General features: G+C 39.5%; 2 protein-coding genes across 2 annotated transcripts in view; one reads left to right on the top strand and one right to left on the bottom strand.

The window, feature by feature from the left end:
• LOC104087462 (uncharacterized protein At5g08430-like) overlaps positions 1-18349 on the bottom strand; it is a 45824-nt gene that overhangs the window by 10977 nt on the left and 16498 nt on the right. The window contains exons 5-6 of the mRNA XM_070196717.1: positions 3046-3233; positions 1067-1937 (exon numbers count right to left, since the gene is read on the bottom strand). Of these exons, the coding sequence (XP_070052818.1) occupies positions 1067-1937; positions 3046-3233 (1059 nt within the window). The remainder of the gene's footprint in view (positions 1-1066; positions 1938-3045; positions 3234-18349) is intronic.
• LOC138906972 (secreted RxLR effector protein 161-like) lies at positions 15345-16434 on the top strand. The gene has a single exon (XM_070196718.1). It carries the CDS (start codon positions 15401-15403, stop codon positions 16151-16153), a length of 753 nt encoding a protein of 250 aa, XP_070052819.1. The 5' UTR covers positions 15345-15400; the 3' UTR covers positions 16154-16434.

Below are 18349 nucleotides of genomic sequence, written 5' to 3' on the forward strand. Positions count from 1 at the left end.
GTATAAGTCGGACCAGAATAACATCTCTATGATTTTTTTCTTATTAATCCTTTCCCAAAATTATTTAAATTGCTTCAATCTTTGGTTTGTGTCAGTTTAGTTTCAAGCTTTACCTTCTCAAAGACAACTATTTTTCACAAGGGTTAGGTCTAGCGGCCAATAAGCTGGAGTGGGCCATGGCCAATGGTAGACCAGGGTCCAGATCTAATTTCAAATAGAGAGAAAAAAAAAAGCTAGCTGATTCATTACCCTCTATCTAAATCTTGGGGGACGGATTTAATCGTAGCTGTATTGTGCAATGGCTTCTCAGCACTTCCAGAACAAACAGAGATGCTAAAGAACTCAAGAAGAACAAAAGTTCTTGAACAGATTTTGCAAGGACAGTGTAAACAGAGAGAAATATAGAGAGGGAACCTGCAAATTCTTTATTCGGATCTACAATTCAATTAAGAATCGTATTTATACACAAGATGATTCCCTGGCTAAGGCCCAAAGCAAATAATATCTATCACTAGGGGTTGGCTCTTGCAACCTTGGGTGATGGTGAGGCAAATCTCAATTCAAGTGAGTTTAGGCGAATCCCATATCTTTGAGATGATGGTGGGGCAAATGTAAGTGAGGACACTGAGTCCTAAGGGGGTGTATGTGACATTCTAGGCAAATCCCACATTGACAAAACACGGAAAAAATGTTGGGTATATAAGGAAGCAAGACTTAGAACCTAATGACACATTTTAAAATTGTGCGAGCCAAAGCCCAAAACGGACAATATCACTAGTGGATTGGGCTCAACCTTGAGGCCATTAAGCTTCAAAGTTAGCAGTGCAGTCATAAAGAGTTAAGATGCTTGAACAAGTTATCCATGTCATGAAAATACAAATTATACTAAGCAAACAATCTTAAGGAAATATGGGAACAACCTAGTCAAAATTGATATCATATTAGCAAAAAATTGGGAAAGAAAGTATCCTCATCATGCATTTTTCAGACTTCTGCATAGCATTCTACCAAAGTGTCAGCAACTAATTAAAACTAACCAAACTATGAAGTCGTTTGTTAAAACAACCTGTGATTTGCACAAGCTGATGAGAGTTTCTCTGGCTGTAATCGCATGGATCTGACTTCACCCGAACAAAACTTCCTATAATCTTGTTTTCATTTGATTGCAGCAGCTTGATCATCTCCAGCACCAGGCTCTTCTTCAAATAGACAAGTTTGATATTTTCAGGGACCAAGGCTGCAAATTGACTCGGAGCTGGAGTAAGATACTTCTTTGTCAGTTTCTTGTTTGGATCTGACTTTTTGCCCATTTCAGAAGCCACCAATATTTCCCTGTCATTTTCTTCAAGAACATCATCAAGCTCCTCTTCTTCCGAATTCTCCTCATTTTCGGCAAAGTGTACTTCAAGGAGCTTATATATTCTGCCTATGTTAACCTTTTTCTTACCTAAGACTGTTTGTAATCTAGCATCACAAATTATCCTCCTCTTTTTTACTGGATCACAAAGATCATGTTTTTTTACATAGTTATTTATTAGTAAGGACACATCATGTTGGGATAATGTTTCACTAGTATCTTGACCAATAAACTGAAGAAAGTCAACTAGAGCTTTTGACCCCCATCCAACAAATTCCTTTTTCTTCGATTTGACTTTTCGTTGCAATTTTTGTTGCTGAAGTTTATATCTCTTCTTTTTACATCCTCGCTTGTGAGGTTTCCCATCATTCGAACCTTCATAGTCAGAAACCAGCTGCTCATCCACTTCTTCACTACCTTCATCTGAATTAGAGGTTGGTTGGTACTCATTGTCCCTGTTCAGTCGATCTTTAGCAGCAAAAAGACTGCTTTTGTCAAATCTTTCTTTTTCCTTGACTGTTTCATAATACTCTCTAAACAGGCCTTCATATGTCTCCCGGTCTCTAAGGTTGACACTTTCCTGGAATGTAATAACCATTCACACAGGAATGACAATCAAATACTTACCAAGAAGAAGGTAAAAATATGAGCAAAAGAGAGAAACAAGATAATAGCAATAATAAAACAAGACTCCTGTAAATGCATGTTACCATTTAGATGATTGCAATGAGTAGAGAGAAGCAAAATCCATGCAAAATCTACTTGTCAACTTGTTTTCTTGATAGAGACAGTAATCTGTGTAATTCTGCATATGCACCTAGGTGCCTATTTACAAATAATAAGTTCATTCTTCTGGTAAAATTCAGGACAACTGATCAACATTAACATGTCAACAGAAAATGGGCATTATCATACATAACACTTTCTTAGCTCATCTCCATAGTGTGTAAACTTTCCTTTGAAGGATATCATATTTAAGCATGCATTGCGGAGTTGCTAAATACAGGGTGAATCACAATAGTTAGTTATAACTATTGTCACCTCACTTCTACTTTGGTAGCTTCCTTCAGTAGCCTCCAAATGCAACCTGGGAACAATGGAAGAGTTTTGCCACCAACTAATAATTGCTCTACCTAATAATTTAACTGAAAAATTTGCTCCATCTAATAGGTGCAAAACTAGCTAATCACTATAGCCATACTCCTTTTGTTAGCTCTTTCTAGAGCAATACCATTACCAAGCTTAATTTAGCTGTTAAATAGACGGTGTAACACAAGTCATCAATTACAACAACTATCACCTCCCATGCTGCTCGATAGACTACACTTGCTCAAGTGACAGGAAGCCTAACATGAGAAAATTTTAGGAACCAACTACATGACTATTCAACCCAACACCCCTCAAATTTAGCTAATGATAGTCCCATGCATACATCCTTCTTCTCTTGTTAACGCTGGAAACTTTCAACTTCAATATTTTGCTTTTATTTCCTTCTCTTATGAATAAAAGACAAACGTATTTGCTTTTCTAAATTGTCATACTGTGAAGCTTAGAGCTCTAGACATTGACTTATTGAATTTTGTCAATTTCCCATGAGTTGCACAGATAACATTCCATAACAACAGTCAGCAATTAATAAGTAGCGACACATGTAGTTTGAGAAATAAAGGCATAATTGTCATCCATACCCCTTCAGAATCAACATCCATGTTTTCTTCCACAAGTAAAGCAAGCTTTAAACAGTCATTGCAGAATCCATACTTCCCTTTAATATGGGCAAATTCTGTATAAAGGATGCAGCGATTGCATAGAGCATTTACACAGCAATAACAATGATAACTTGAACTTCTGTGGCAAAATAAGCAACTGTGCCATCCTGGAATATAGTAAGAACGTCATTACTTTGAGCCAGCTATTATCAACATGAAACAACATTGACACTAAGGAATAAGATAACTAATGGAAGAGTAAATAAGAACTCAAACCCAACAAATTCCAATGTAATCTGATGTGTTTCAGATAGACATGATACTCTTATGTACTTTTGAGTTTCAGCCAATCTTAGTTGTATGGATAAATAGAAGACATATCTTGGCCCTCGGGCCAAAAAGTTGAATTACACTCTGATTATCTTCACTGCTGCAAAAAATAGTAATAACCCTCCCTCCCTCTCTCTCTGTGTACCTGCGGGTAACTGTTTTATATCTGTTTATACAGATATGGTGAGACCATCAAAACGAATAAAATTAGTAAATTACTTAGCCTGATAATAAATAAAAAGTAGGTTAAGATCAGAAAATAAATTTTAAAAAATAGACGATTTCACTATGCCTTTGCACATTGGTGAAGAAATACAAGCTTTGAGAAGCTTCCCAGCAAAAATATTGCAATCCTCCTATGTTCAGACAATTTGCAGAAAAAACTCAGAAAAGATTAGCATGTAACGGTGTTGCTAAAGGTGAAAAATAGAAATGCACCAATTTCCATGGAGCTTTTAGTGCAAAGCTCTACTAAAACAAGAGCTTTAAGGATGAAAGATGCAAATGAAGAAAACACACACACACACACACACATATATATATTCAACGGAAGAGAAACTAACTAAAGCACAAACAACATTTTTTTTTTAAAAACCAACTTGAGCACAAACAACTATTACGCAAGTATATCAAACAAAACTCATGTAAATGAACTTCAAAAATCATTTTTACATTCTAGTCAAAGGCATCGATACTTTTTTAAGTTTCTAAATCAGGTCTACTGACTAATTTCTTTTACTAAATCTCTAGTTTCATACTCCAAATCAAATAATTATGTTTGCTTAACAAAAACAACATAAATGTATATATACACACACATATATATAAAGAGAAAGCCGATATAGAACCCTGGATGATTAGGGCACATGCCTTAGCGCCTTTGGGCATGCACTAAATCGCTGTCTAAGCAAGACGAAATGTCTTTTAAGTTTATGCACCTCTTAGCCTTTAACAACAATGGCTAGTAATTTACTTCATCATTTGTACTTGACAAAATCAATATAACTAATTATCTCTTAATGCCACAAATTCAGAAACATTATTTTAATTGCATTTTGCGTGTTTGATTTAGCTCGTACATCGATCAACCATGTAATTTGCTGGAATTTTGCTTTTTCGTGATTTACGTGCTTATCTTATTAATTTATAAAATATTAAAATTAAATATCCTTAGGGCTTCCTCTCAATTTCGCCCTGTGTCGGGTAAAACACCCAGCTTAATGCCCTTGTATTTTAGAACACTACAAATATTGGGTAACAAATCACTTTTCTCTAGTATCTCCTTTTGACAGTTTCTTCCACCAGTCATATTGGCTAATGGTAAACCATGGCAACTAGAATTGGTCAAGTCACACCACTTCCTTTTTTAACCTTAAATTATGTACTTTATGTTCCTAGTAATCCATTTTCATCTTATATCAGTTAGCCATTTAAGTCGTACATTAAACTGTTCTGTAACTTTCTTCCATGATCCAATAGTCACACACGACAGCGATGGGGCACAGGTGATTGGCACCAGTGATGAAGGACTCTATTACCTCACCCTTGCTAGCACTTCTACTCCCAGTTACTGATTCTCCGGAATTACTCCATTGATGACTAGGACATCCTAGCTAATCCAAACTTCAAAAGATGGTATCTTGTTTGTCTAAGTTGTCTATTTTGAAGTGTGAGTCATATCAAATTGGAAACACACCTGTTCCCAGTTTCCTCGTCGTCCTGATAATAAAGTATTCTTCTTTTTCTTTAGTGACATCTGACATTTGAGGCCTTATTTGAGTTGGTTCCACTTTGTATTTTGTTTTTTTGTTAGTGTCATTGATGACTACTCCAGATGTACTTGGATTTTCTTAATGAAACATTGTTTTTTTTATAATGGTAACATTTTTTATAAAAGAGTAAAATATTTACAAGAGATTGTGTGGGCCACATTCAGAATCAAAAGATCTGAGACTACGTAGCCTATTCTGTTCGATTACATTTCTTCTAGCAAATCTAGTAAAGAATGTACATCCTCCCTATAGCTCTCTTTGCACCAAAAATGAAATAACAAAAAACAATTAAGCTTAATTTTCTGGTAAGAGCTAGGCCTATCTTCAAAAACTCTAGCATTCCTTTCCTTCCATATGACCCACCAGATGCAAGCAGGAACTACTTTCCACCATTTCTTCTATTTAATATTTGCACCTCCACTGTTCCAGCCACTTAGAAGAGATGCAGTGTTATTGGGCATTGTCCATGAGATTCCAGCCAAATTAAGATAGAAATGCCAAAGTTGAGTAGTGACTGGACAGTGTATAAAGAGATGGGAAACTGACTCCCCATCTTTGCCACAAAGACTATACCTAGCTTGTAGCTGAATTCCTCTCCTAATAAGATTATCCTGAGTTAGAACAGCTTCCATTGCTACTAACCATGTGAAGCATAAGACTTTTGTTGGCGCCCTGGCCCTCCAAATTTGTTTCCATGGCCATCCTTGAGTAGGATTAGAAGTAATGTTGATGAAATGATAAGCAGACTTCACTGAAAAGGTTCTTGATTTGTGACCCTTCCACATTAAAACATCTTCCTCTTCTGTGAGACCTTGGAAGGCTTCTAAAGTCTGCCAGAATTCTGCCACTTTGCAACTCCCAGTCATTTAAGTTCCTTCTGAAAACAATATTCCACCCAAGTGTGGATTTTGCTTCTGCTACTGAAATTCTTGGGTTCACAGCAATGTTATATAAGTCTGGAAACTAATCATTTAGAGAAATGTGCCCAAACCATGTGTCACACCAGAAGAGAACTCTTCTTCCATTTCCAACCTTGATACTAGAATGATCAACAATGAACCTCCATTGTCACCTAATTGTTTTCTATACACCGACTCCATATGGGGATGATACTGGTTTGGTGCACCAAGGTCCTCCATGGCCATACTTCTCTTGTATCACCCTTCTCCATAAAGTTGTTTCCTCCAAATTATACCTCCATAACCATTTTGCAAGGAGACTGTTGTTCTGTGCCTTTAGGTTTCTGATACCTAAACCACCTGCCTGCTTTGAACACAAAAGAGTATCACATTTGACTAAGTGAATAGTCTTTTTCTCACTATTTCCTTGCCAAATAAAATTTTTTCTTAGGGAATCAATCTTTTTCCTCACCTTACTTGGTATTGGGAATAAGGACATCACATAAGAAGGCAGTGCATCTAAGACACTATTCACCAGAGTCACCCTACCTCCAAGTGACAAGTATTGACTCTTCCATGTTGAAAGTCCTTTTTCACTCCTTTCAATCACCCCTTGCCAGAATTCTTACGACTTGTTTTTGGATCCCAAAGGAAGGCCTATATATTTAGTAGGTAGGTTCTCTATTCCACATTCCAAGATATTAGCCAAATTCTGTATATTTGGAACTTTATTTACCTGATATAGCTTACTCTTTCCCTAGTTAACATGTAAGCCTGCAACAGCTTCAAAGGTTGTTAATATCAGTCTGAGATGAAGCATCTCTTCTGGTTGAGTTCCCATGAAAATGAAAATGATAGAGTCGTTTTTGTCTGTTAGACACCTTGAACCTATTGATCCATCCATTTGACTTTGCAGTGTTGATCATCTGATTCAACCCTTCCATTGCCATCAAAAACAAAAAGGGGGATAAAGGATCCCCTTGCCTTAACCCCCTTTCTAAGAGAAAAAACTTTGGGGTGAGCCATTAATCAAGATAGAGAATTTTACAGTGCTAAGACAGAAACGGATCCAGTTAATCCACTTAGTTCCAAAGCCCATATCAGACATTAATCTCAGGAGTAACTTTCAGTTGACATTGTCGTAAGCCTTCTCTATATTCAGCTTGCATAGAACACCTGGGATTTTGCTTTTGAGTCTAGAGTCAACCACCTCATTAGCAATAAGAGAAGCATCCATGATTTGTCTTCCTTTTATGAAAGCCATTTGATGACCTCCAATGAACTTGTTAATTAAAGCCATTTGATGACCTCCAATAAGCTTATTAATTACAGTCTTCAGCCTTTCAGTTAAGACTTTGGCTATAATCTTGTAAACACTTCCAATCAAGCTAATTGGCCTAAAATCTTTAAGTTATCTAGCCTCATTCTTCTCAAAGTATTCATTAGAGTGCAAATTCTTAAGGGTCAACATGACATCTTCCTTGACTGTTTGGCCAGCATTTCTGAAAAAAAACACATGGTGAAGGCATCAGGGTCCTGGTGTTTTATCTTAAGCATAGGACTTGAGGCATTCCACCACTTCCTGTTCTTCAAACTCTCTTTGTAAACATAAACGTTCCTCCTCTGTTAGAAAGGTCCCCCTATCAAGATTGTAATTTGGCCTCCATATTTCAGGTTCAGCAGCGTACAACTTTTGATACAAGTCTATGATTTCCTTCTTGATTTTTTCAGAGTTTGGGGTCGTTTGCCCTTGCACCTCCAGCTTATCAATGTGATTTGTTAGTTTACAGATATGTATAGTGTATTTTTGTCCCACATTGGAAGAACAGTAATATCTCTTTGTAGTGTATAGCTATAAATAGGGACCTCTTGTATTGTATTTATTATCTAATATCAATAATATATTTTCTCCTGTGCTTTCTCACATGGTATTAGAGCGTTAGTGAGAAACCCGTCGTTGTGCATCATTCCAGCGACTTCCGGGAAGAAAGACCTCTTCGCCGTGCAATTTTCCGGCGACTTAGAAGGCTGTCCGTAAGCAAATCACTTTTTGTTGGTGTTGTGCAAAAACCAATACCACCACAAGACTCCTCAGGCTCCGGTGACCAAACCCAGTCAACCCCACCGGAAAACACACGTCCACGCGCCCTCACGCGCCTGGAAAAAAAAATTCTGGCGATATCTGACCCACGCGCCGGAGCGTGAGCACTGTTCCGGGCAGATTTTGAAAAAGTTCCAGTTGAACAGTAGGATCGCTTGGTAATTCCGATCCTACCCTCACTGGTTTTGTTTCATTCCGATAACTTTGAGTTTTTCCGTTAGCTACAGTAGATTCCGGCGTGAACAGTGTTCCGGCGCAGAACAGTGTTCTGTTTTTACTGTTGTAACCAGTGTTTTCAAGCTATTTTTTTAGTTTTCTCACCGGAGTTACTTATTTCTACTATTTCAAGTTAACCCTACTACTACAAATTGTAGCGACATGGGAACCGATACTTTGAATAGTCAGATGGTTTCTTTAGCAGATTATATTGAGTTCATTCAGTACAAAGCATGTAAGCAGACATCTCGTAGCGACATGGGAACCGATGCTTTGAATAGTCGGATGGTTTCTTTAGCAGATTATATTGAGTTCCTTCAGTACAGAGCATGTAAGCAGACATCTTCTGAGATAGCTTCTGTTGTTCAAACAGGTAATAGCGTGACTTGTTTCTCCCAATCTTCATCCTCTGAATCTTGGGTCATTGATTCAGGTGCATCAGATCATATTTCTGGTAACAAATCTCTTTTCACTACTATTTCGTATTCTCAATCTCTTCCAAAAGTCACAATGGCCAATGGGTCTCAAACCATGGCAACTGCAATAGGTCAAGCAAGCCCACTTCCTTCCTTACCTTTAGATTCAGTCCTTTATGTTCCCAATAGTCCTTTTAATCTCATAGCTGTTAGTCGCTTAGCCAAATCACTTAAATGCGCTGTTTTATTTCTTGATGACCATGTTTTTATACAGGAACGCAGTACGGGCAGATCATTGGTACCGGGCGTGAATCAAACGGACTTTATTACCTTATCCTTGCTAAATCACATGGACTCACATCTTGTCTTCCTTCTACAACTTGTCATGTTACTGATTCACCAGATTTATTACATAAACGGTTGGGACATCCCAGTTTGTCAAAACTTCAGAAAATGGTATCTGGTTTATCTCACTTGTCAGCTCTAGAGTGTGAGTCATGTCAGCTCGGTAAGCATACTCGCTCCCATTTCCCTCGGAGTCTTGATAATCGAGTAGAGTCACCTTTTACTTTAGTCCATTCAGATGTTTGGGGTCCTAGTCGGGTCAGTTCCACCTTGGGATTCTGCTACTTTGTCAGTTTGATTGATGATTATTCCAGGTGCACTTGGATATTTTTGATAAAAAATCGATATGAGCTGTTTTCTATTTTCCAGACCTTCCACGCTGAAATTCAAAATCAATTTGGGGAATCTATTCGCATATTTCGTAGTGATAATGCCCGAGAGTATTTGTCTTCCCCATTACAGCAGTTTATGAAATCTCATGAAATTATTCATCAAACATCTTGTCCGTACACATCTCAACAAAATAGGATAGCTGAAAGAAAGAATAGACATCTTATTGAAACTACTCTTACCCTACTCATACAATCTCATGCTCCGTTGCTTTTTTGAGGGGATGTAGTTCTTACATCTTGCTATCTTATTAATCGTATGCCATCTTCAGCTATCCAGAACCAAGTTCCATTCTCTGTCATGTTTTCCAACTTACCTTTGATCTCTCTTCCACCTCGTATCTTTAGAAGTACGTCTTTTGTCCATAACCTTATTCCAGGAACAGATAAGTTAACTCCTCATGCTCTTAAGTGCGTATTTCTGGGTTTCTCGAGAACACAAAAGGGATATCGATGCTACTCTCCTGACCTCCAGCGGTACCTTATGTTCGCTGATGTTACCTTCTTTGAAACTCAATCATACTTCACAGGTTCAGGTCATCACTTAGATATTTCTGAGGTACTACCAGTTTCATCTTTTGGAGATTCAGTCACTCCAGCTCCACCACCTACAGCTCCAGTTGTAGCTCCACCACCTATAGCTCCAGTTGTAGCTCCACCACTTATAGCTCCAGTTCCACCACCTACAGCTCCAGTTGTAGCTCCACCACCTATAGCTTCAGTTCCTCCACATAATCCAGTTCAACCTTCTGCAGCTCCACCACTCTTGACTTATCATCGTCGTCCACATCCAGCATCAGGCCCAGGTGAATCACGCCCCGCATCAGATTCTGCACCTACTGCGGACTTGTCTCCTCTTAGTCAACCAATTGCACTCCGCAAAGGTGTACGATCCACACTTAATCCTAATCCCCACAATGTCGGTTTAAGTTATCATTGCCTGTCGTCACCTCATTATGCTTTTATATCTTCTTTGTCCACTGTTTCTATCCCTAAGTCTACAGGTGAGGCACTATCTCATCTAGGATGGCGACATGCTATGATTGACGAGATGTCTGCTTTACATGAGAGTGGCACTTGGGAGCTTGTTCCTCTTCCTGCAGGTAAGTCTACTGTTGGTTGTCGTTGGGTTTATACAGTCAAAGTCGGCCCGGATGGCCAGGTTGATCGGCTTAAGGCTCGTCTTGTTGAAAAAGGATATACTCAGATTTTTGGGCTTGATTATAGTGATACTTTCTCTCCCGTGGCTAAAGTAGCATCTGTTCGTCTCTTTTTGTCCATGGTTGTTGTACGTCATTGGCCTCTTTATCAGTTAGACATTAAGAATGCTTTTCTCCACGGTGATCTTGAGGAAGAAGTTTATATGGAGCAACCACCTGGTTTTATTGCTCAGGGGGAGTTTAATGGTTGTGTATGCAGATTGCGCAGGTCACTATATGGTTTGTGTGAGAAGGCACGGGAGAAAATATGTTATTAATATTGGATGATAAATATAATACAAGAGGTCCCTATTTATATCTATACACTACAAGGAGATATTACTCCTCTTCCAATGTGGGACAAGACTACACTATACATATCTATAAACTAACACTCCCTCAAGCCGGTGCATACACATCATATGTACCGAGCTTGTTACACATGTAACTAATACGAGAACCAGTAAGAGACTTAGTGAAAATATCTGCTAGTTGATCATTCGACTTTACAAACTTTGTAACAATATCTCCTGAAAGTATTTTTTCTCTAACAAAGTGACAGTCGATCTCAATGTGTTTAGTCCTCTCATGGAACACCGGATTTGACGCAATATAAAGAGCAGCTTGGTTATCACACACTAGTTCCATCTTGCTGATTTCTCCGAACTTTAACTCCTTGAGCAACTGCTTGACCCAAACTAACTCACACGTCGCCATAGCCATGGCCCGATATTCGGCTTCGGCGCTAGATCGAGCAACTACATTCTGTTTCTTGCTCTTCCACGAGACCAAATTACCTCCTACTAGAACACAATATCCAGACGTAGAACGTCTATCAAAAGGTGATCCTGCCCAATCAGCATCTGTGTACCCAACAATCTGCTCGTGGCCTCGATCCTCGAATAGTAATCCTTTGCCTGGAGCTGACTTTATATACCGAAGAATGCGAACAACTGCATCCCAGTGACTATCACATGGAGAATCCATAAACTGACTTACAACACTCACCGGAAAAGAAATGTCAGGTCTAGTCACTGTGAGGTAATTCAATTTGCCAACCAACCTCCTATATCTCGTAGGGTCTCTAAGAGGCTCCCCCTGTCCAGGCAGAAGCTTAGCATTCGGATCCATAGGAGAGTCAATAGGTCTGCAACCCATCATTCCAGTCTCCTCAAGAATGTCTAAGGCATACTTCCGCTGTGAAATAACAATACCTGAGCTAGACTGAGCGACCTCAATACCTAGAAAATACTTCAATCTGCCCAGATCCTTAGTCTGGAAGTGCTGAAAGAGATGTTCCTTCAGATTAGTAATACCATCCTGATCATTACCAGTAATAACAATATCATCAACATAAACCACTAGATAAATACACAGATTAGGAGCAGAATGCCGATAAAACACAGAGTGATCAGCCTCACTACGAGTCATGCCGAACTCCTGAATAATTGTGCTGAACTTACCAAACCAAGCTCGAGGGGACTGTTTCAAACCATATAGTGACCTGCGCAATCTGCACACACAACCATTAAACTCCCCTGAGCAACAAAACCAGGTGGTTGCTCCATATAAACTTCTTCCTCAAGATCACCGTGGAGAAAAGCATTCTTAATGTCTAACTGATAAAGAGGCCAATGACGTACAGCAGCCATGGACAAAAAGAGATGAATAGATGCTACTTTAGCCACGGGAGAGAAAGTATCACTATAATCAAGCCCAAAAATCTGAGTATATCCTTTTGCAACAAGACGAGCCTTAAGCCGATCAATCTGGCCATCCAGGCCGACTTTGACTGCATAAACCCAACGACAACCAACAGTAGACTTACCTGCAGGAAGAGGAACAAGCTCCCAAGTGTCACTCGCATGTAAAGCAGACATCTCGTCAATCATAGCATGTCGCCATCCTGGATGAGATAGTGCCTCACCTGTAGACTTAGGGATAGAAACATTGGACAAAGAAGATATAAAAGCATAATGTGGTGACGACAGACGATGATAACTTAAACCGACATAGTGGGGATTAGGATTAAGTGTGGATCGTACATCTTTGCGGAGTGCAATTGGTTGACTAAGAGGAGACAAGTCCGCAGTAGGTGCAGAATCTGATGCGGGGCGTGAATCACCTGGGCCTGATGCTGGATGTGGACGACGATGATAAGTCAAGAATGGTAGAGCTGCAGAAGGTTGAACTGGATTATGTGGAGGAACTGGAGCTATAGGTGGTGGAGCTACAACCGGAATTGTAGGTGGTGGAACTGGAGCTATAGGTGGTAGAGCTACAACTGGAGCTATAGGTGGTGGAGCTACAACTGGAGTTGTAGGTGGTGGAGCTGGAGTGACTGAATCTCCAAAAGATGAAACTGGTAGTACCTCAGAAATATCTAAGTGATGACCTGAACCTGTGAAGTATGATTGGGTTTCAAAGAAGGTAACATCAGCGGACATAAGGTACCGCTGGAGGTCAGGAGAGTAGCATCGATACCCCTTTTGTGTTCTCGAGAAACCCAGAAATACGCACTTAAGAGCACGAGGAGCTAACTTATCTGTTCCTGGAGTAAGGTTATGGACAAAACAAGTGCTTCCAAAGATACGGGGTGGAAGAGAGAACAAAGGTAAGTGGGGAAACAAGACAGAGAATGGAACTTGGTTCTGGATAGCTGAAGATGGCATACGATTAATAAGATAGCAAGATGTAAGAACGGCATCCCCCCAAAAACGCAAAGGAGCATGAGATTGTATGAGTAGGGTACGAGCAGTTTCAATAAGATGTCTATTCTTTCTTTCAGCTACCCCATTTTGTTGAGATGTGTACGGACAAGATGTTTGATGAATAATCCCATGAGATTTCATAAACTGCTGAAATGGGAAGACAAATACTCTCGGGCATTATCACTACGAAATGTGCGAATAGAAACCCCAAATTGATTTTGAATTTCAGCGTGGAAGGTCTGGAAAATAGAAAACAGTTCAGATCGATTTTTTATCAAAAATATCCAAGTGCACCTGGAATAATCATCAATGAAACTAACAAAGTAGCGGAATCCTAAGGTGGAACTGACCCGACTAGGACCCCAAATATCTGAATGGACTAAAGTAAAAGGTGACTCTGCTCGATTATCAAGACGTCGAGGGAAATGGGAGCGGGTATGCTTACCAAAGCTGACATGACTCACACTCTAGAGCTGACAAGTGAGATAAACCAGATACCATTTTCTGAAGTTTTGACAAACTGGGATGTCCCAACCGTTTATGTAATAAATCTGGTGAATCAGTAACATGACAAGTTGTAGAAGGAAGACAAGATGTGAGTCCATGTGATTTAGCAAGGATAAGGTAATAAAGTCCGTTTGATTCACGTCCGGTACCAATGATCTGCCCGTACTGCGTTCCTGTATAAAAACATGGTCATCAAGAAATAAAACAGCGCATTTAAATGATTTGGCTAAGCGACTAACAACTATGATATTAAAAGGATTATTGGGAACATAAAGGACTGAATCTAAAGGTAAGGAAGGAAGTGGGCTTGCTTGACCTATTGCAGTTGCCATGGTTTGAGACCCATTGGCCATTGTGACTTTTGGAAGAGATTGAGAATACGAAATAGTAGTGAAAAGAGATTTGTTACCAGAAATATGATCTGATGCACCTGAATCAATGACCCAAGATTCAGAGGATGAAGATTGGGAGAAACAAGTCACGCTATTACCTGTTTGAACAACAGAAGCTATCTCAGACGATGTTTGCTTACATGCTTTATACTGAAGGAACTCAATATACTCTGCTAAAGAAACCATCCGACTATTCAAAGCATCGGTCCCCATGTCGCTACAATTTGTAGTAGTAGGGTTAACTTGAAATAGTGGAAATAAGTAACTCTTGTGAGAAAACTGAAGAAATAGCTTGAAAAACACTGTTTACAGCATGAAAACAGAACACTGTTCTGCGCCGGAAATACTGTAGCTCGCCGGAAAATTCCAAAGTTGTCGGAATTTGTTGTAACCAGGATGGATAGACTCGGAATTCCTTTGTGAGCAAGCTGTCCTGAAGAAATATTTTCAAAAAATGGCCAGAAACGTCACTGTTCACGCCGGAAAAATATAAAAGTGGCCGGAATTTGATTTGAATTAGATGGGTAGGCTCAGAATTTTGAGGAGAACACACTGTCCTGAAGAAGCTTCGCGAAAAAATAGCCGGAAAGTGGCCGGAACCCTCGCCGAAAAAGTTGTTTCCGGCGCGTGGAGGAGCGTGGCGGCTTTTCTGCCGGATAAAATTTCAAGGGGTTGGTAGTAGGAGGGTGATCTACCTGATGGTGGTGTTGGTTTTAGCACAACACCGACAGAAAGTGACTTTCACTTAGACAAGCCTTAGGTCACCGGAAAAATTACACGATGACTAAGTTCTTTTAACGCTGGAATGACGCACAGCGATCTTTTCTCACTAATGCTCTGATACCATATGAGAAGGCACGGGAGAAAATATGTTGTTGATATTGGATGATAAATACAATACAAGAGGTCCCTATTTATAGTTATACACTACAAGGAGATATTACTCCTCTTCCAATGTGAGACAAGACTACACTATACATATCTATAAACTAACAGTTTGAAACAGTCTCCTCGAGCTTGGTTTGGTAAGTTCAGCACAATTATTCAGGAGTTCGGCATGACTCGTAGTGAGGCTGATCACTCTGTGTTTTATCAGCATTCTGCTCCTAATCTGTGTATTTATCTAGTGGTTTATGTTGATGATATTGTTATTACTGGCAATGATCAGGATGGTATTATTAATCTGAAACAACATCTCTTTCCGCACTTCCAGACTAAGGATCTGGGCAGATTGAAGTATTTTCTAGGTATTGAGGTCGCTCAGTCTAGCTCAGGTATTGTTATTTCACAGCGGAAGTATGCCTTAGACATTCTTGAGGAGACTGGAATGATGGGTTGCAGACCTATTGACTCTCCTATGGATCCGAATGCTAAACTTCTACCTGGACAGAAGGAGCTTCTTAGAGACCCTACGAGATATTGGAGGTTGGTTGGCAAATTGAATTACCTCACAGTGACTAGACCTGACATTTCTTTTCCGGCGAGTGTTGTAAGTCAGTTTATGGATTCTCCCTATGATAGTCACTGGGATGCAGTTGTTCCCATTCTTCGGTATATAAAGTCAGCTCCAGGCAAAGGCAAAGGATTACTATTCGAGGATCAAGGCCACGAGCAGATTGTTGGGTACACAGATGCTGATTGGGCAGAATCACCCTTTGATAGACGTTCTACATCTGGATATTGTGTTCTAGTAGGAGGTAACTTGGTCTCCTGGAAGAGCAAGAAACAGAATGTAGTTGCTCGATCTAGTGCCGAAGTCGAATATCGGGCCATTGCTATGGCGACGTGTGAGTTAGTTTGGGTCAAGTAGTTGCTCAAAAAGTTAAAGTTCGGAGAAATCAGCAAGATGGAACTAGTGTGTGATAACCAAGCTGCTCTTCATATTGCGTCAAATCTGGTGTTCCATGAGAGGACTAAACACATTAAGATCGACTGTCATTTTGTCAGAGAAAAAATACTTGAGATATTGTTACAAAGTTTGTAAAGTCGAATGATCACTTAGCAGATATTTTCACTAAGTCTCTTACTGGTTCTCGTATTAGCTACATGTGTAACAAGCTCGGTACATATGATGTGTATGCACCGGCTTGAGGGGGAGTGTTAGTTTACAGATATGTATAGTGTATTCTTGTCCCACATTGGAAAAGGAGTAATATCTCTTTGTTGTGTATAGCTATAAATAGGGACCTTTTGTATTGTATTTATTATCTAATATCAATAATATATTTTCTCCCATGCTTTCTCACATGATTATATCTCCTATGTGCATTAGCCATTTTGTGGAAGAACTTCGTATTCTTGTCCCCTTATTTCAGCCATAAGGCTGGACCTTTGCCTTCATGCTGTCTCTTCATGCTTGGCTAACTCCTGAATTTCTAACATGAGGCCAGCCTTTTCCAGTAATTCTCCTTCAGTGAGCCTTTTGTTTTCTTGAATCTGATCAAAGACTGAGATGTTACTGAGAATTGTCTTCTTCCTTTTCTCTAGATTGTCATACTCCTTATTCCACTCTTTTATCTTAGTTTTGAGGAGCTTTAATTTGGTGGCTAGCACAAAATCTGGCCTACCAACAATCACAAATGAATTCCACCAAGTCTGCACTTTTGAGTGGAACTCTTCAACATCTAACCACCAATTTTCAAATTTAAAATAAGATTTGCTGAGTTCTCATTCCCCACATTTCAAAGAGAATGGTGTATGATCAGATATTACTTTTGGGAGAAGGCTCTGTCTAATAAAACTAAATTCCTCATCCCACTCCATATCTATTCTAGAAGCACATTCAAAGTTGTCACCTTGGTTCTAGGTGAACTGGCCCCCCAGAAGTCGAGGATCAATCAATTCCAGTTCTTACACGGTTTCTGAAAAATCTGTCATTGCTCTACTGTATGGGTTCCTATTTTCCTTTCATTTGCAAATCTAGTGGTGTTGAAATCACCACATACCACCCAATTTCTATTACATAATCCTTTCATAGCACCCAACTCTAACCAAAGATCTTTTCTTTCCACTATCTTGCATGGAGCATATACCCTAGTCAAAGCCCATAAGAAATTATCTAACACAGAGCTAAAGTTACAAGTGATAGAATATCTTCCCTTTTCAACTAGTTCCCCCTTCCATTCTTTCTTATCCCACATAATTAAGATGCCTCCCCTTGTCCCTTCTGTTTCTAGCTATATATGATCAATCCACCTACTGTTACCCAGTTGTTTTGCAATACCATCACAGTCCCCCTCAATCTTCGTTTCTTGCAGACAGTAAATGTTTGCCCTCCATTCTTTGAAAGCTGACACTGTATCTTCTTTCTGGTTTCTTTTGATGTTACTGTTGTATAGTCTCGTGCCATCTTCTTGTGCCGAGGGTCTATCGAAAACAGCCTCTCTACTCCTCCGGAGTAGGGGTAAGGTCTGCGTACACACTACCCTCCCCAAACCCCACTTATGAGATTTCACCGGGTTGTTGTATAAAGCACCATACCACTTATCTTCATAATTTTAGCAATTTATGAATTCTCGTGGGATTATCCATCAGACTGAACCACTCAACAAAATAGGGAAGCTGAGAAGAAAAATAGGCATCTCAGTGAACCACTTGCAACTTGCTTCTACAGTCATATGTTCCGTTGCGTTTTTGGAGCAATGCAATTCTCACTGGCTATTAGTTGATTAATCGTATGCTTCCTCTGCCACCCAGGATCGTGTTCCACACTACGTCTTGTTCACAATCTCCTCATTTTTCTCTTCCTCCTTGTGTGTTTGATAGTACTTGTTTTGTTCATAACCAAACTCCTGGACGTGATAAGTTAGTTCCTCGATCCATCAAATGTGTCTTGGCTTTTCTAGAATTCAAAAGCATCATCGTTGCTATTCTCGTGAAGATACCAACTTAATTGGCACATGATGTCAACATATGTTACATTTTTTGAGATTCAGCCTTAATCAACTCTTTTTTCTTCTAAGAATCAGGTACATGTCCTAGCTTCCTCTCCTTCTACAGCACGCCA

The sequence above is a fragment of the Nicotiana tomentosiformis genome, chromosome 3, assembly GCF_000390325.3.
Source record: "Nicotiana tomentosiformis chromosome 3, ASM39032v3, whole genome shotgun sequence".
NCBI classification, from domain to species: domain Eukaryota; kingdom Viridiplantae; phylum Streptophyta; class Magnoliopsida; order Solanales; family Solanaceae; genus Nicotiana; species Nicotiana tomentosiformis.

Excerpts from the sequence above, each read along its gene's own strand:
- LOC138906972 (XM_070196718.1), top strand. The coding sequence starts at position 15,401 with ATGACTCGTAGTGAGGCTGATCACTCTGTGTTTTATCAGCATTCTGCT.